Genomic DNA, 16,435 nt, shown 5'->3' with positions numbered 1-16,435 from the left:
GCCAGGGAGGAATGGTGGGCAGGCTCCTCTGATGCCCTGGCTTTGGGTCATCATCCAGTTGCTTCCTGGTGTCACTGATGTTTGTCCTCACATTAGCTCAGGTAAGAACCAGCAGTGAAGTACACATTCTCCCTTCCTTTCCCCCATTTTGCTAAGGTGCCCTCCCCTCCCCCACATTGCCCTGACTTTCGGAGGGGGCCGGCCCAGCCCCAGGGCCCAGGTGAACCTGAGTGGTCCCAGTCTTCTTGTCCCGCTGCCAAGGTGTGTTCAGGACAAGTGACCCAGTTCAATCCAATGAGGGATGAGCTGAAGTCTGGAGCAAGGAGTCTGCTTTTCAGTGGCGTGTTCTATGTCCTAGGAGAGACAGTCTTTGTTCCTGCTTTGGACACTTCTGTGTCTGGGGAGATGCCTAGAACAGCTACAGACAACCTGGGCTCTACCCTGAGCATGAAGTCGTCACCAAGGGTGACCGAGCAGAGATGGAAAGGATGTGGGTCTCCAACCACATCATTCTGGAGTCTTGCTGATCCATGTGACACCAATCTGTCTTTTCTGCACAGGGAATTTTAATTAGCATTTCTATTACAGGAAGCTGAGGGCACCCTATCTGGTAGGGAGACCCTGGGGATCCCAGCCTCTCAGGGGTATTGTCACACAAGGTCCCCAGGGAGGCTTGGGCCTCAGCACCCTGAAGGAGGGGCCTTCTGGGGTGAGGCTGTGCAATGGTCCCTGAGAGCCCGTCACCACTGAACACCAGCAGAAGCTTGCTCTGCTGTTCTTCACATCCTCCACCAAGCACCCCCCCCTGCCCCCCCCCCCCCCCCCCCCCGCTTCAGCCACCTGTTGTCACTATTCCCACTCCGTCTGAGATGTGGTTTTCTTGGCTGATGCTCTTATTAGCGCATGAGCCGGATGCTGGGAGATCAGCATGTGCCTGTGCACAATGTCCTTTGGCACCTCTGACTCAGGGGCCTTCAAGATTCTTCACATACTTCTAGTAATTATAACACCAGCTGAAGATGCTGGGGGTGGAGGGCAGGTGGAAGGAAAGTCACCAAGGCTCCCGTCTTATCTCTACTGATGAACTGCTTTCAGAGGTGACATGGGTGATGTGTTCCAAGTAGGTCTGGGCTTCATAAGTCTCTGCAGTTCAGCCTGGGCTGATGGACCTAAGTCATGGACATCTTCCCACCCCCCATCTCAGTTCAGTCTCCTGGGGGTCCTCCCCCATCACCGACTGCCCCTCCTTGCAGGCTCCTGGCCATCCACCCTGGCCTCTTGCTACTGCTCTGAGAACTTGCCCCCACTTCTGGCCCCTCTAGCTCCTCCCCCGTCTCCAGACTCCCCCTCTCGCCCAGCTTCGCCTCCCGGGGCGTGAGAGTCTGCAATTTCTCTGCCTCATCAATTTCCCCTCTCGTTCCAGATCTCCATCCTGAAGCATCTCTTTGCTCTCCTAATTGCTTTCTCCCTCTGCTATTATTTACTAATTTAGCTCTGGAAAGCATTTGGGACCGCAGTCAGGGAAAAGTGGTTCCTTTTACAAAAACCCTAGTTTTTGTCTCCACTTCTGGGCACAGAGGAAGGGGGAAGGGGGCATCCCTCTTCTTTCCTCCCTTTCCACTACCTTCCCTTCCATTTCCTTTTCCTCTCATGATCCCCCTCTGTCTTTCTGAGGTCTCTGATCCTCCTCTGTGTACGCACGTGTCTTGTTTTGTCTATGCTTCTGTCCCTGTCTCTTCTAAATATTAAATCCTCCAGTTCAATCCTCATTTAAAATCCTCTCCTCTATCTTGGCACCAAAATGTTGTTTGGCAAGGAACCCTCAATTCTCTTGTTTTTATATTTTCATTTGGTTCTTCATTGTTATTTTCTTTTGAGCTGTTTGCAAATTGTTTCGGGGAAAGAAAGACTCAGTATAAATTAAGATGAATCAAGTCTGACTCAGGGAGTTGTGGTTGGATTCCTTCCCCCTCCCTTGAAATGAAAATAAGATATTACATCTCCTAGACACACACCTGTAGCCCTCGTCTGTCTCTAAACTTCCAATGCCCAGATTCCCAGGATCCTCTTGGATGCCCATTTGTGGCTGAACTTCTGTAAGCTTAAACTCTGCCCCTCACCCCCCAATATAATAGCAGGGCAAGAACCATTAAAAATCTCATGGAATAGTTCTTACAATCTGGATTTTATTCAATGAAATAAACACTTAATTACAAACATCTGCTTTAGCCTAAATTCTAATTACTTAATCTAGCCATCTGTAATTTTAATGATTTCCCACGATTTTCGTTCTTTGCCGCGTGATTAATGGGAATGGCACATGAAACTAGGGGGTGTGTGTCTCCGCTCACGACACTCCCTTTTCTGTCTGCGAGGTCTCTGGCAGGTCGCATCTTTGCAGGCTGCTGTGGGCCACCTGGCAGGCTACCCTGGGTTTTCTCCCCAGTTACCTTTTGCTGGCCCTTCGACCTGGGCTACCTGTCCTGCAAGCTCCACCTGGAATATGGAAAGTGAGAGGGCGGGGAGACCCGCACACACAAGGAAAGGAGAAAATGCCACAGGTGAGGAACATCTGGAGTAGGAGAGAGACAGGAGGTTTCAGGGAGAAAGGAAAGGGGAAAGGTGGGGGTGAAGGGAGAACATGGGAGCAGGCAAAGAAAGAGCATGGGCTGAGGTGGAGAGAGGAGGGCAGAGGAGGAGGCAAAGAGGGGAGGAGCGGGGAGGAAGGAGGCCATCCCACCAGGCAGGAGCGGGTGGCAACGTTTTTGCAGCGCAGGATGGGGGAGAACAACCAGGCTGTGTTCCTGGAACTCCCTCGCCTTCCAGCTCTCTGTCAGGAAAGAGCTGGGCTGTTTGTGCTGGGAATTCTCAGCCCCCAGACAGACAGGAAGAGGACGCTTTTCAAAAGGTAGGCTGCTAAAGTGAGAAGCCAGAGAGATGCGCTGCTATTGTCACTGCTGTGAGCTTCCCTTCCACTCTCTTTGAGGCGACAGTGTCTATAACACCTCCCGTCCTCCTCAGAGGCCGTCACAGAGACATGGCTGGAAGGTTCTCTGGCACAGAGGGAGAGATTCAGACCCTAGTTCAGGCTGTGTTAAAGTGTGGACCCGGGGAGACCCTTACATGCCACCCAGCTCTTTTGTGCCTTGGTTTCCTCATTTGTCATAAAGGGGTGCATGACAGCCCTTAACTGTTACTAGAATGCCACAAAGAGGAAGTGTCACGGCTGGGTAATTTCCTGGGAAGGGCTACGGTACCATGAGTGCCCTCGTCTCCTGAGCAAGAAAACACACCTCCATGTGACCAGCCAGAAAACAAAAGGGCTGGGTCCAGAGAAAGCCCAGTGGGGTAGAATAAGAACCTGTGACCCAGAAGGGACCAGGTGGTCCGGGCCTGCGGTTGCCTGGTCCTCCTCAGACAGGACCCCTTCAGGCCTCCAGTAGGACCACAGCTTTCACTCCCTGCAGAGATGCGGCCTGCAGAGAGCACTCCCAGGTGTGCAAAGCCCAAACATTCCTGGAGAACATGAGATGTTGAGGTCGTGGGAAGTCTGAGAATAGACCTGGAAGGTGAGATGAGGCCAGGGTTTCCATCTTTTAAACAGCTCTAGGTAGTTCTATGCCATAGGACAGCGTCCCCAAGTCCACAGAGTGAGGCAGCTCCGTCCCAGGTGCTGCATACCCAGGCCACTGTCTTGTACACAGAAAACGAGCCACAAATCACAGTGATGTGTCAGAACACAATAGGGTTATGTTCTGAAAAGTGCATCATTAGTTGACTGACACTGTGCAAACATCACAGAGAACACTTATACAAGCTAAGACGGCCACGAAGTCGCAGCATGGTCTAATCTATAGGACACTGCTGTTATGTGATCCGTGGTTGGCCAAAAAATTGCTGTGCTACTCATGACTTATTTGCTTCCCTGTTCTGGAAAGCCTTCCCTGGCCTCTGTAGGCAGAGGGAATTGCTTCCTCTTCTGCAGGAGGAATGTGTCTCCAGGAACGGTTTTCCTATAGGTGGAGGTGGAGCCAGGGCCCATGTGCACCTTGGAGGACAGTAGCTGTGGCCCTTCCTCTCCTTTGGACTGTGTGATGCCCCCACTCTCACCTAGCCCTGGATCCAGGCATTCAGGTCCTTTGCATGTGACATTTTCTTCCACCGCTAAAAGGCAAGACTACATTTCCCCACTTTCTGACTTTGTCCACATGTCTTTCTTTGGTGAACAAAAACAGGTGGAATCCTAATTAGAATAACTTCTACTCCCTGTATGTACAATATGTCAAAATACACCCTACTGTCATGTATACCTGAAAAGAATAACAAAAAAAAAACCAAAAAAAAAAAAAAAAAAATCCTAGCAGGGCAAGTTTGAAACAGGTACTATTTGTTTTCTAAGAGAATTATTAAAATAATCATCTTCCTTCATAGAAAAAAATAGAAAATTTGCTCCAGTATAGTATCCTATACTCTACGCTTTGTCCTCTTCTTGTCACCTGTAGACATTTTGGGCCCATCAACTTATAATTGCTTCATTATGCAGTTATCTTTTATATCAGAAAAATCGGGGGAAAAGAGCTTACAAATTAAAAATGCATTGATACTGTCTGTTAGAGTTACAAAAAAATAAAATATAGGTGAGGCAGTCAGTGTTCCTGCTCGGCAGACCTAGGTCTAAAAGCTCTGTGAGTTTTCACTTGTTTCGTTGCCCCTTTGCCATCATGAGAGAGGCATGTGGAGCAGGCCCAGCCGAGATCAGTAAACCCATGTTTATCTCCTGGGCCAGCTTGGAAGAGATGATCCCCAGTGGAGCCTCAGATGCATGAGTTATATAAACGTGCAGTGTTGTTTGCTAGTGAGATTATGTGGTTGGTTGTTACACAGCATTTATGTAGCACAAGGTATCTGATATATTTACTAATGTCTATCCCAACATCTGTCATCTAGATTGTTAAATAAACTTATTCAAAGAGTGATTGTGAATTAAGATAGGACTGTATCTCACCTTATCTTCGCAATGGTTTTCTAAGATGGTCAGGCATAATTAATTAGCCCAATATTATAGATAAACAAAGAAGGTACAGAGGGGTTGCACAATTATCTAAGATCACACAGCAAGAAAATGGAGAGGCCATTCTGAATCGAGGCCCTGTGCCTCCAAGGCCAGTGGTGTCTTCAGCATGTGTGACCACAGCCAGGGCTGACCCTGCAGCTCTGTGTAAGGCTCTGCCTGGCCTTTGTGTTGGGTTCTTACAACGGATCCTCTTGTGTGCCTGCTCCTGGCTAATGTGAGCATAATGACAGGGCTGAAACTCTAGGAGAGAAACTGGAAATACAATATGGAGACCTTTAATTTCACGGGGCCAGAAGCCAAAGGTGGTAAGGTTTGGGCTGGAGAGGAAGAGACAGATATATTTTTTGTTCTCCCTTTCCTAATATTCTGCTATGAGCCTTTCAAGGTCATCAGCATGCCCTTAGAGTATTGAAGTGAGGGCTACAAGAACTTCTCACTCGGTTGGGAGAGCAGGACTTTCATCCGTGCTAGGGGAATGACTGACCCCGCACACGTGACACTGTGCTTGAGGGCATCCGCACTGACCCTTAAGTCCTCTAATGGGGTGAGGATCCTCTTCCTTCAGATGTCGCCCTCCCCAAACCCTTCCTATGGATCCTTACTTCTTTTAGGTCTAAAATAGCTTCTTGTGATACATCCCCTAAACCTTCCTTGGAAGTCAGTTCTCAAACCCCCTTCTCCTGCCCACTTCTCTGGATCAAAGCTTCCTGAATTCTTCGTGAGCTCCGACCCCCTCAGTTACCCCTTTCTTCCTAAGATTTCCACCAGGCCACACAGGGTCTTGCAGCCCCGCCCTGCACCACCAGGACCACTAATTAGGCACTGAGCATGCGCATTCTGGACCTGGCTTTGCCTCTAGGCATATCTTATCAAAGACAGGCATGGCTCCCGTTTCAAAAGCCCACCAGAGAACGTCCCACTCCAGGAGGACGATCCATCGCCACCTCTGAGGCCTGATTCTTTTACATGTCTTTCTGTCTCTGGTGCATCATTCTGCCTGCTTATTTATTCACTCATTCAACAAATACCTATTAGCTACTTTCATTTTTTCAGGCCCAATGACAGTGCAGTATGTTAAAGAAAAGATCCTAGGGAGGGGCAAAATGGCCCAGTGGCTGGAAGGACCACTATAAACCCATATAGTAAAGCCTGGGTTCTGAACTTCGTTCCTCTGTTCCCTGTGTGACTCCGGGTTAGTTACTCAACCTTTCTGGGCCCCAGTTTTACCATAAGTAAGATGGAGATACTGAGAGCAGTTGCTTCAGAATATTGTGGTGAGCACCCATGAGCTGCCTCAGGTAATGAATGCCACATGAGCTGCCAGCACAGGGGCTTTTTAAAATGAAATGGTGTATGTAAGCTGGCTAAGACAGGGCCAGACAGCCACACGCTCCCAGGCTCCTGAGAACTTGACTTTTAACAAATGGACACAACAGATACGCCTGACCTGCCTCACAGTAAGCATGATGGACCCTGTGGGGAATGGCAAGTGAAGGGTTTGCTTCTGTATGCAGTTCAGGGAAGGAAATATGGGGACACAAATATGGGGCAGGTGGGGAGAACAGAAAGGAAGCTTCTCTGGATGGCTCTGGGGTGGAAAGAGCACCGGACTGGGATCCAGGAATCTCAGAATCCAGTTTCACTCTGCAAAAGACTCATCCCTACTCCTACCCCTATTCCCAGCCTGAGCTTCAGTTTCCTTGTTTGAGAAATGAGGGAGCTGATCAGCTTTGAAAGGCCCTTTAATAGTGAGATTCTTGGGTCCTAAACTCAGCAGTTCCCAGCAACAGCATTATGGGGGAGACTGGCCTCAGGAGACTAGCAGACATCAGTAAAGAGAGCCCGGTGCTCCACATGACTTTCCCTGCTGCTGTGTCAACCCCGCTGCATGTTCTAAGCTCACTATTTTCCAAACCTTATCTCTAAACCCACTTCCTAGCACACCTGTACACATCTTTTGAGCTGCAACTTGAGAAGGGAGAAAGGCTGGACTCTAAGAAGTCTTGTTTCCCAGTGTCAGCCCACAGCAGGGTGCAGGTGGAGGCCCAGGAGCTCCAGGGAGGAACTCTAGGGGACACTTACCGCAGGCCCAGTGAAGGGCACGTGGTCACAGTTCTCCTGCCAGGACTGATTGAGGCTCTGGGCAAACTCTTGGAAGAAAGCATGGGATTGGTTGAAAATGGAAAATCCCAGGATGTTGACACGATCATCCACAAGGCTGTCCATTCTCTGGAGCGAGAACTCCTGGAAAGACCCAGCAGTCAGAAATAGAGAACACAGTTAGGAGAGGACAAAGTGAGGAGGGTCTGCACCGGAGCACGTCTAGGGATCTTGCTCTAGTCCAATAAACATAACGTGCTCTGCAGAGAGCTAGGGTCCAGGGGTCTGGAAGCTCACCATGCTGGGGTGCAAGGGAGCAAAAGAGAAATGAGCAGAATGATCTCTAAGTGAGGTCTACATAAGATGCACAGGGTGGAGAGAGAATGGTCAGACATGTGTGCCTGGAGAAGGCACAGGAGGCCTGACACTTGAACTGAGCCCTAAAGGTTGTGTAGACTTTTTCCAGGTGGAAAAGGAGGATGGATAAAGGCTATCCCAGCCTTGAAATCTCCAGGCAGACAAAAGCACGGAGGTGACAGTGTACATGGTCATTCAGTGAGCTGTGCATGCTGCATTCAGTGAAAGCACGGCTCCTCGGTCTGATTCCACCATCAGAATCACCCAGGTATCTTGTTAAAAAATGACAATTCCTGCACCCACCTGCCACCCCAAGTAAGCATCTCTAGAGCTGGGACCCAGGAGACTGCCTTCTCAGCAGGTCCCTGGGTCTCGTGCACACCAAAGTCCGGGAGACACTGGATGAGTGCACAGGACACACGGGTCTGGGGGAGTAATGCTGAGAGATGAGGCTGGAGGGACCTGCTGGGGTTGGATCCGGAAGGCCACATAGGGGCTCACATTCTGTCCTGTAGGTGATGGGGGCAAGCAACTCAAGAGTGTCAAAATCAAGTTTGCTTTCTAAGACTCTCAACCTGAAGTCCTGCAGGCAGGTTGTGCCTTTGCTTGTCATTATTATTGTTATTTCATTCATTTAACACATTTTTAAGTATTTTTTATGTGCCAGACACTATTCTAGGCTTAGAGGACATGGAGTAAGGAAATAAGGACAGGGAGTAAGGGAACAAATTGATGATCATTTCAGATAGCTATGGGGGATGGGGCTACTGCATTAGATGAGGTGGCCCGAGAAGCCCATCTGAGAAGCAGTGACATCTACAAGTTCTAGAAGTTCTTCCAGCAACCCTCATCCTCGTCCAATCACCTGGCCACATGTGAGCCTGCAGGCGTGCATGCCTTCAAGGTTGGTTAGTCTTATAGAGAGAAACTGAGTCCTCTGAGCTCAGAGTCCTGGACCTCTAGGGTGTCCCTTGACCCTACGCAAGGAAACCAGGCAAGAGGGTATTGACTCTTCAGCTTACTGATACCCACTTCTGGAAAAATGCCTTCAAATGCAGGTCAGGCCATCTCCTCAGACAGTCACACTCATCACATGTTTAGTGTAACGTTCACACCATCTCTGCACCCCATAGGCACTCCGTACTTACAGACCCTAAGACTAACCCATCAGTCATTCAACCTGATGTGACAGATGGCAAGTGTCTGGGGCTTACTTTCTGGCCAGGTGAAGACATTGCTGTCCTTCAGGCAGTCTCCTTTTCTGAAGACAGCTCCTCTAGCCCCTGGCACCTCCATTGCTTCCTCACTGCCATCTATAGCTACTGCCAGGGCCCCGGGCTGCAGGCCCGAGCTCACCTGCCCAGAGCCCAACCTTACTGGTTTCAGCCTGCAGAGTGGAGTTACAAAGACTCCTTTGGAGCCACCAACTCCTGACAGAGTGGAGTTGGATACAGATTGAGTGTATTTTGGATCTTGCCACACTCCCATTAGGGGAACACAAACGTGCCAGAGAATGTATTGATTCATAACCTGATATTATATCCTGTCTCTCTAACAGGGCATCTGCCCATGTGCTGTGGGCTATCAGCAGGCATGAGGGGGCAGATGGCTAATGAGAAGAGATGCGTTTGGCAAGGGTGAGGTGACTGGGGCACAGAGCCAGGCTGTTGTCAGGAAACCAAGAGACCTCGCTAGCCATGGATGGTGGGGGTTGACAAATGCCCCTTCCTCCTGGCTTTTTTTATCAATATAGGCAGGCACATGATCCCATCTCTATGTTCTCCCTGAGCACAGGCTGATGGCTGGAGGGCTATTTCAAGGAAGTCTGGATGTCCACAGACTCACAGTGGTGGAGGGGGAACAGAGTAAATAAGGGCTTCCGCATCATATCCAGCTTCCTCACCATATTGGATGTGTGACAATAATCAGGGCCTTAATCTTTGTGGGCTTCAGATCTGCATTTTTTAAAAAGGGTGCAATCATTTTAGCAACCTCCTAGGCTGTTTCAAGGGACAAACAAGATTTTACAAAGATTTAACATTACATCTGATAAATGAGAAGTGTTTAGTGTATGATAGTCGCTGAAATACTTGCACGAGATATTAGGTGGCATTGGGCCCTCTCCTTCTTTATTTCCACTGAGTTAGGAAGGTACTTCCTTCAAATGTGTGTTCTGGGCACAATGAGAACGAATGAGTTAACTGCAGACACTGAGAGACAGTCCGTCCAGAAGTCAGCCAGTCTGTCTTCCTCCCTTTTAATTCCTACCTTCTTATCCCTCAACTACATCCTATTTCCTATTTTCAAAGGCCTGTTAAGATAAAAAGATTCCAGGAGTTTCCTTCATGATTCATTCTATTTATAATGACTCACGGGAGAGCCTTGCAGAAGGACAAGAAAGGGGGTGGCATGTTCTTTTACTGCAATTTCCCGGGACGCTGTAGGATTCTACTCTCCAAGCACCCTGACAGTTAGGAAATTCTTCTTCATGTCTAAACTTAGACTGTCCTGCTGCTATTGAAAGGAATTTTCTAAAAGAATATGGGAAACAGCTGACCCTCACCAGTTTGTATATAATGAAAACCTTCTGCTCCAGTATTTCTCCACGTGTATTCCTGAGGATATTAGCTTTCCAGAAGTAACTAGAAAGTTCATTAAAACAGGGTTTTCATGTTCAAATAGTGTAGAAATCACTGCATAGTATATTTGCCTTTTCGATATTCATGACACACACTAAAGCACATTAAATGTTGAAAGAAGACCTGCAGGGAAAGAGCTTGTTTAATTTTGTTTAACCCCAAACCTTCCAAACACATTGACTATGGAACATTCTTTCCCCTAAAATTGTGAGTGATTTGCAATGACATTCTAGAGAACACAATTTGGGGAATTCTGCCCAAAACATTTTCAGAGAAACAGATATTATAAACCCCAAATCAAATGGTGGAAACATTATGCCAACAGATATTACATAAAATGAATGACTTTCAGGATTGGAAGGGATTAGGGGTCATCCAGTGCTGCCGCCTGTCTCCAGCTCTAGGAATGCGCATCTGGCTCACTTAGGGTCCTGTGTGCCCCTTCCTCAGTCCTGCTGGCTAAGGTTTTTATAAATTGACAAAAAGGCATCCCCCAGATAGAACAGATTTTCATAGCGATCTTGATTCTCTTCTAAAGGGGGAGGGGTGTCTGCTCTCAATGAGGGTGGATTCCCATTGTCCCAACACCAGAGAGACCACTGTGAAGAACTAGGGTGACTCTCCCAGCACAAGCAAACGACCATGTGGTAAGGCCAAGTGGCGGAACATCCCCAAGATCAGGTCTTCCATGCCTCCGCGTGTGCATGGCTTTGTGACAGCCCTCCTGTCACCATTGCTTTTTCACACATGTGGACTCTCTCCAAAGGGTTATCTGTTCCTAGGGAGCAAAGATGTGCCTGCCTCGCTTTTGAAGCCCACACTACACTTAGCACAGTGCCAGTCCCTAGAAGCTGCTCGGACAATGTCGGTTGACGACCTGATTGAAGACACCTCGATGCCTTGGGGTCCTCACCGTAGCCATCTCTGTCACTAACAACACAGTCTTACGCCTACGCAAGGTATGAGAACACAAGTAGAAGTTGTACCAGTCCCTCATTGGAAGTTGCATTATTGTATTTTAAAGTCAAATTCCTGACAACTTGTTTTCTTATCACTGGGTGTTCTCATTTAAAAAGCAGAAAAGCATAAAACCAAGCATGCTTGTGGGATATATACACATATATATGGTATATAAGGGTCCAAATATTATAGCTGAAGGTCAGGTTGTAGCTACATGTGAATGCAGGCAAATGTCACCCTGGGATAAAGGAATGCCTCATGGATAATGGCTTGAGGGCTAGGTGAGGGCCCCTTATTTTCTCCAGCAGGTGTGACGTTTCCAATACCCTGGTTTATAAATAGGCATGCATTCACTGATCAGCTGCAGGAAACTTTCCACAAATCTACAGCCTATTCATCTACCTGGGCCAGGATGCAGGGGCCAGCTGTGATAGGTGGCTGAGTTGGAAATAGGGCCCATCGAAGCGGAGGTGTTGGAGGAATTGGAGGTGTTGAAGGGTTTTGGAGACTGACATGACCATGGTTGAGAGTGGGATGACCAACCTCATCCCACACAGGGCCCAAATGCCAAGAAACACAGAACTTTAGTATCAGGTATTTGGGAGGTTCAGAGAATAAGCTATATCAACTTCTTCAGAGGGATGGGGGCAGAGGAAGAGGTGTCTTCACTGAGGAGGAGAGACATCCAACCTAGGTTAAGCAACCAAGTCCCTGTTAGTCAACACTTGGAACAGGACAAGGTTAGTCAAATAGAGCTGCAAGCAGATGAGCTCGGGATGATCCAGATTTAGCTTCTGCACTTGGATTCAAGGAGAAAAGCAAGAAACCAAAGCACAAATCCACACAATATCCTTGAGTCAAATCCATCTCATAATCCAGGACAAATGGGGAAGTCCGGCAAATGGCATTCTGCAACATTCTCCCTGCCCAACAGTCCCTTCTCCTTTGTGTTTCTGACACAGTACGTGCATTACTTTTTTCCTAAACACTCTGCTAGAAACTTCAGAGGCAGCTCTGCTCCCTTCTTTGTCCACTCCACCCCTAGTCATTGCCAATTCTGTCAAATCTATCTCCTGACTCTTGAAACTGTCCTTTCCTTCCCAACCCCTCAAGGTTGGGCCCTTATCATTTCTCCTTTATAATGGCTGCCTATTTAACAGAGATACTGCCTCTGATCTCGGGAGTCATGGCCAATAGATTGCAGGATGCTCAGGTGCCATTTTTTCCCCCGATGACAGTGTGAATGGTGCCTGCTGGCATTGCACAATGTGGCAGTCTCATCGGGAAACAGCAGCATGTATTAGAAAGAGCACAGGTTTGGGAACAAGACAGTCCTGGATTCCAATCCTGTTTGGGCCACATGCTGGCTGGGTGATCTCTGGACAGACAGGCCTCTAAGCTGTCAGTTTATCTACCTGTAAAATGTGGATGAGAGCAGGGACCTTGCAGGGTTAATCCATGAAGAAACCCTCAGGACATGAACCTTCTTCTCTCCAGTGCAATCCCACCTCTGTGCTGCAGGTGTTAAAGAAGGTGAGCTGCCCTCTTCTTCTCTTCTCCCAGTCACCAGCCAAAAGGGAAATATTTGGCCTGAAGGCCTTTCTCTCCTTCTCCCCCTCACTCTGCCAGAAGCTAATCTTAGCTACATGTCAAGTGAGAAAAGTCATGAGAGTTATTATTGCCATTTTACAGATGCAGAACTGAGGACCAGAGCAGTGAAGTGGCCCTCCCAAGGCCACACTGCTGACAAACAAGAGGTTCTGAATTCAAACCCAAGACTCACTGACTTCAAAGTCAGTGTTCTATGTTTGTTTTTTATCTTCTGGTACCAGGGATTGAACCCAGAGGTGCTTAACCACTGAGCCACATCCCCACACTTTTTATATTTTATTTATAGACAGGGTCTCACTATGCTGTTTAGGGCCTTGCTAAGTTGCTGAGGCTGGTTTTGAACTTGCCATCCTCCTGCCTCAGCCTCCCTCCTGTGCCACTTGGGAGCTCTGTGTTCTTGTACAGAAGTCAGAGGGACTGAGTTCTTTGGACTGTGCTGTAACATAAACAGCAAAACTGAGGTCAAGCTGATTTCAGAATACTCATGTTGACCTCAACACCGGGGAGAAGATTTGCAACTACCAAAAACAAACCCTGGTCATCTCAGTGAATAAAGCCATTATCAAACATTCAGTGAATCTCTGCACGAGAAGGTTCTAATCACAAAGGGGCCTGGGGCTGAACTGTGACCTCAAGAACATGGGAGAGCTGAGGTTTGCCCCACAGCATGTCCACCTTGGCAGGAAGAACCCAGAGAAGGAACAAGCAAGAGTCAGCCCAGGTGTGGTAGGTGGGGAGGAATCAGAAATAAACACAGATACATGTGTGGCTAAGCAGTGCAGACGGGGCTTCACATGCACTTCCATGAGCCAGTTCTGCTGAGCATGGTTGGGGGCCACAGCCATCCCTAGTAAACTCTCTCTGTGGCCCCCACTATTTGGGGCCACAAATGCTTTTCCTGCTGGCCTGTGAACTCCTCACAGGTAGAGTGGGTGTCTCACTCTTGGCCATATCCCTGATACCTAGACAAAAATCAGTGAAACCCAAACCTGCCTCTGGTTTAATTAAATGATTAGCATAATAATTATGCTGGGGAGAGTGGATATGGATTTGGAGTTGTAACATTTGAAATCATATCCTAGCTATTGTTATTTTGTCCTAGATTTTTCCTTTCTGAAACCCCACATTTCAAAAAATAATCACTGGCTTTTTTTTTTTTTTCAATTTTTTAATTTCTTCATTGCTATCTCTTTTAATTAGACAAGTTTCCTCATTATAAAATAGGGGAAGTGATGCTTCACAGTGCTGTTGCGAGACTCAGAAAGGAAAGAAAGAAAGGCACTATGTATTCTGGAAGTAGGATACAGACTCCTTGAGTTGCTAGTATTGTTAGAAGTCACAATAAAATAGCTGAAGGAATGCATTTTTCATGCACTTTCAAGCGTCATTAACAGGCAATACGGAAGACAGGGCAGGCAGGGAACCTTCGTGAAGCCTATGAGGTTCTGCTGCTCAGGAGGCATCTCTGCATTGTACGAGGCCCTGAGCCTCAGTCAGCCCTGAAACCTTAATAGCTACCTCTCCCCAGGGCCACAGGCAACTCATAAAAGGTCTCATCCAGGGCTGGGGTTGTAGCTCAGTGGAAGAGCAGTTGCCTTGCCTGCGTGACGCACTGGGTTCAATTCTCAGCAGCGCATATCAACAAATGAAATAAAGGTTCATTAACAACTAAAAAAAGAAAAAAAAGGCCTCAGGCCTCTGGGATGGCTCTCACTTCTGCCACCTTGACCCTGTTGGGTTACCATCCTTTTTTGCAGCCTCTTCATTCCAGAGCTGTTTTGATTTCTTCACAATAATGTGACAATCTCCTTAGTTCCCTTAACAGTGGGATTTCAAATGGTCCCTTGTGTCTCTGCTGCTATCACCCCAGTCTCTGTCTTTGGTCCTCTCTGCTGCATGCTCAGCCTCTGTCTCCTAAACTTCCCGGGAGAGGAGCTGGCAGCCTATGTCACCCCAATCACAAGTAAGTAACATCAATTAGTATAATAACACCAACTGCTTCCATCGGGTGCTCTTGCAGCTTACAGGGAGATTTCCTATGTTGTTGCGGGTCCGCGTGGACACGCTTGGACAAGACAGTTTTATTCATATTCCCATTTAGTAGAAAAAGTAACTGAGGTGCCTGAAAGGTAAGTGGCTTGTCCAAAAGACAGATGTGGGATTAAGATGCCCGTGCTGGCTACAGGATCAGAGCTTATCTTACCCTCCCAACTGCAGGCTCAGCACTGGGCTAGGACACCAAGAGATGGTGTCAAGCAAACGCCCCTGTCGCTGAGATTGTTAATGACTGACAACTTAAAATGTTTGCACCCCAGGAGTCCCGAGTTCTTAACCTATTATTATAAGCAGCAATGGTGGAAGAAACCCTTAAGCTTATATCACTCCTCAGCTTGAGCTCTTTATCTTTCTGCATCAATCTGATCCTCGCTCTTGGTTCCCTTCTGTGAATGTCTCCATTATTCACTGGTTTTCCAGCTAAAATTCATCTTCTACTTCTCCCATGCTCTCATCATCCACATCTCCTGCTTGCACGCTTCGTTCCTTGTTATCTGAGAACATTTTTATTCCTTTACCTCTCTTGAACCCAACCCCTGCCCTCCAGCCCCATTGCCTACACCTCCAATGGGTCCTCATCAGTCTGTTCCTGGATTACAGACTAAGTGGTTTCCCTTCCTCTGGTCTTGTGATTCTCCAAGTTCTTTCTCTATGCTGTTGCTGGAGGAAAGTCTCTAAACTACAAACTTGATCATGAACCCTCATCCCCAATACTCCTTTCTGCATACAGGACAAAAGCAAACTCCTCAGCTGGGCAACAAACTACCATTCCTGCTTACCTCTCCTCTGTTCCCACTGTGACCTCCTCCAGTGTCCAAGTCGGGCAGAACTGGCATTCAATTGTGCCACCACTGCACCTCCATATGTACCAAATACCACTTTGAGCTTTTTTTCCCCGAGGAATTTGTGCAAAGCTACCACCCCAGGCCTGGCTGCCATGTGAAGCAAATGCACTTACATTATTGGCATCTACCCTGGGTCACAGACAGAAAGGTCAGTGCTGTTGACTGAATGAATGAATTTTGGAAGGAAGCCTCTGTCAGGGTGTCCCTATGGACAGCCTGGTGCTCAGAACTTCTTGAGCTCTTCTTTGTAGCTAAAGTCTGTTCACTCCTCCTCAGGTCCCATGACATGGCAGAAGCCAGGGTCTAGACCATTATTGCACAAGTCCTGCCTTAGCTTTTCTTAGGAAAGTCCTAAAACCAGCAGAAAGCCAGAATCTCCTGGGTACCTTTGCATCCTTTCCCTCCCTCCAGAGTCCACCTCACTGTGTACCCTCAGTCTATTTATCTGCATCAAAGCCTGTGCTCTCTGCAGGCTGGGAGATTGCTTTTTGTGCAATAGGTCTTTGAAGACGGTAGCAGCGGGGAGGCTAATTCATACCTGTCAGTAAATCTATTTAATGGGAGATTTGGTCCCAAACCTCCCAGTTCTCAGCTCTCCTGGACTCTTCTCCCCGCATGTCTCCTATTCAGTTACTCCCATGACCTGAACATGCATTTCTATTCTTTCCAGCAACACTGTCCCTTCCCTGCTTCTCTCTCCCAATGGTAGTCCCCAAGCAGGACTGCAAAGGCAGGTCACATTCTGCCTTGTTCATGGCTCTCTCCCCTGTACCATACACCTTATTTGCGTTTAG

The 16,435-nt window shown here is 47.9% G+C and overlaps 1 protein-coding gene across 10 annotated transcripts in view; it reads right to left on the bottom strand.

The window, feature by feature from the left end:
- GRIK4 (glutamate ionotropic receptor kainate type subunit 4) overlaps positions 1 to 16,435 on the bottom strand; it is a 410,374-nt gene that overhangs the window by 101,079 nt on the left and 292,860 nt on the right. For all 10 annotated transcript variants that reach the window (XM_079103138.1, XM_079103145.1, XM_079103144.1 and 7 more), the window contains one exon: positions 7,157 to 7,318. In XM_079103138.1, coding sequence (XP_078959264.1) covers positions 7,157 to 7,318 — 162 coding nt within the window. The remainder of the gene's footprint in view (positions 1 to 7,156; positions 7,319 to 16,435) is intronic.

This window comes from Sciurus vulgaris (assembly GCF_902686455.1).
Source record: "Sciurus vulgaris genome assembly, chromosome: 11".
In the NCBI taxonomy this organism is placed as follows: domain Eukaryota; kingdom Metazoa; phylum Chordata; class Mammalia; order Rodentia; family Sciuridae; genus Sciurus; species Sciurus vulgaris.
This window is presented reverse-complemented; position numbering and strand designations above follow the sequence as displayed.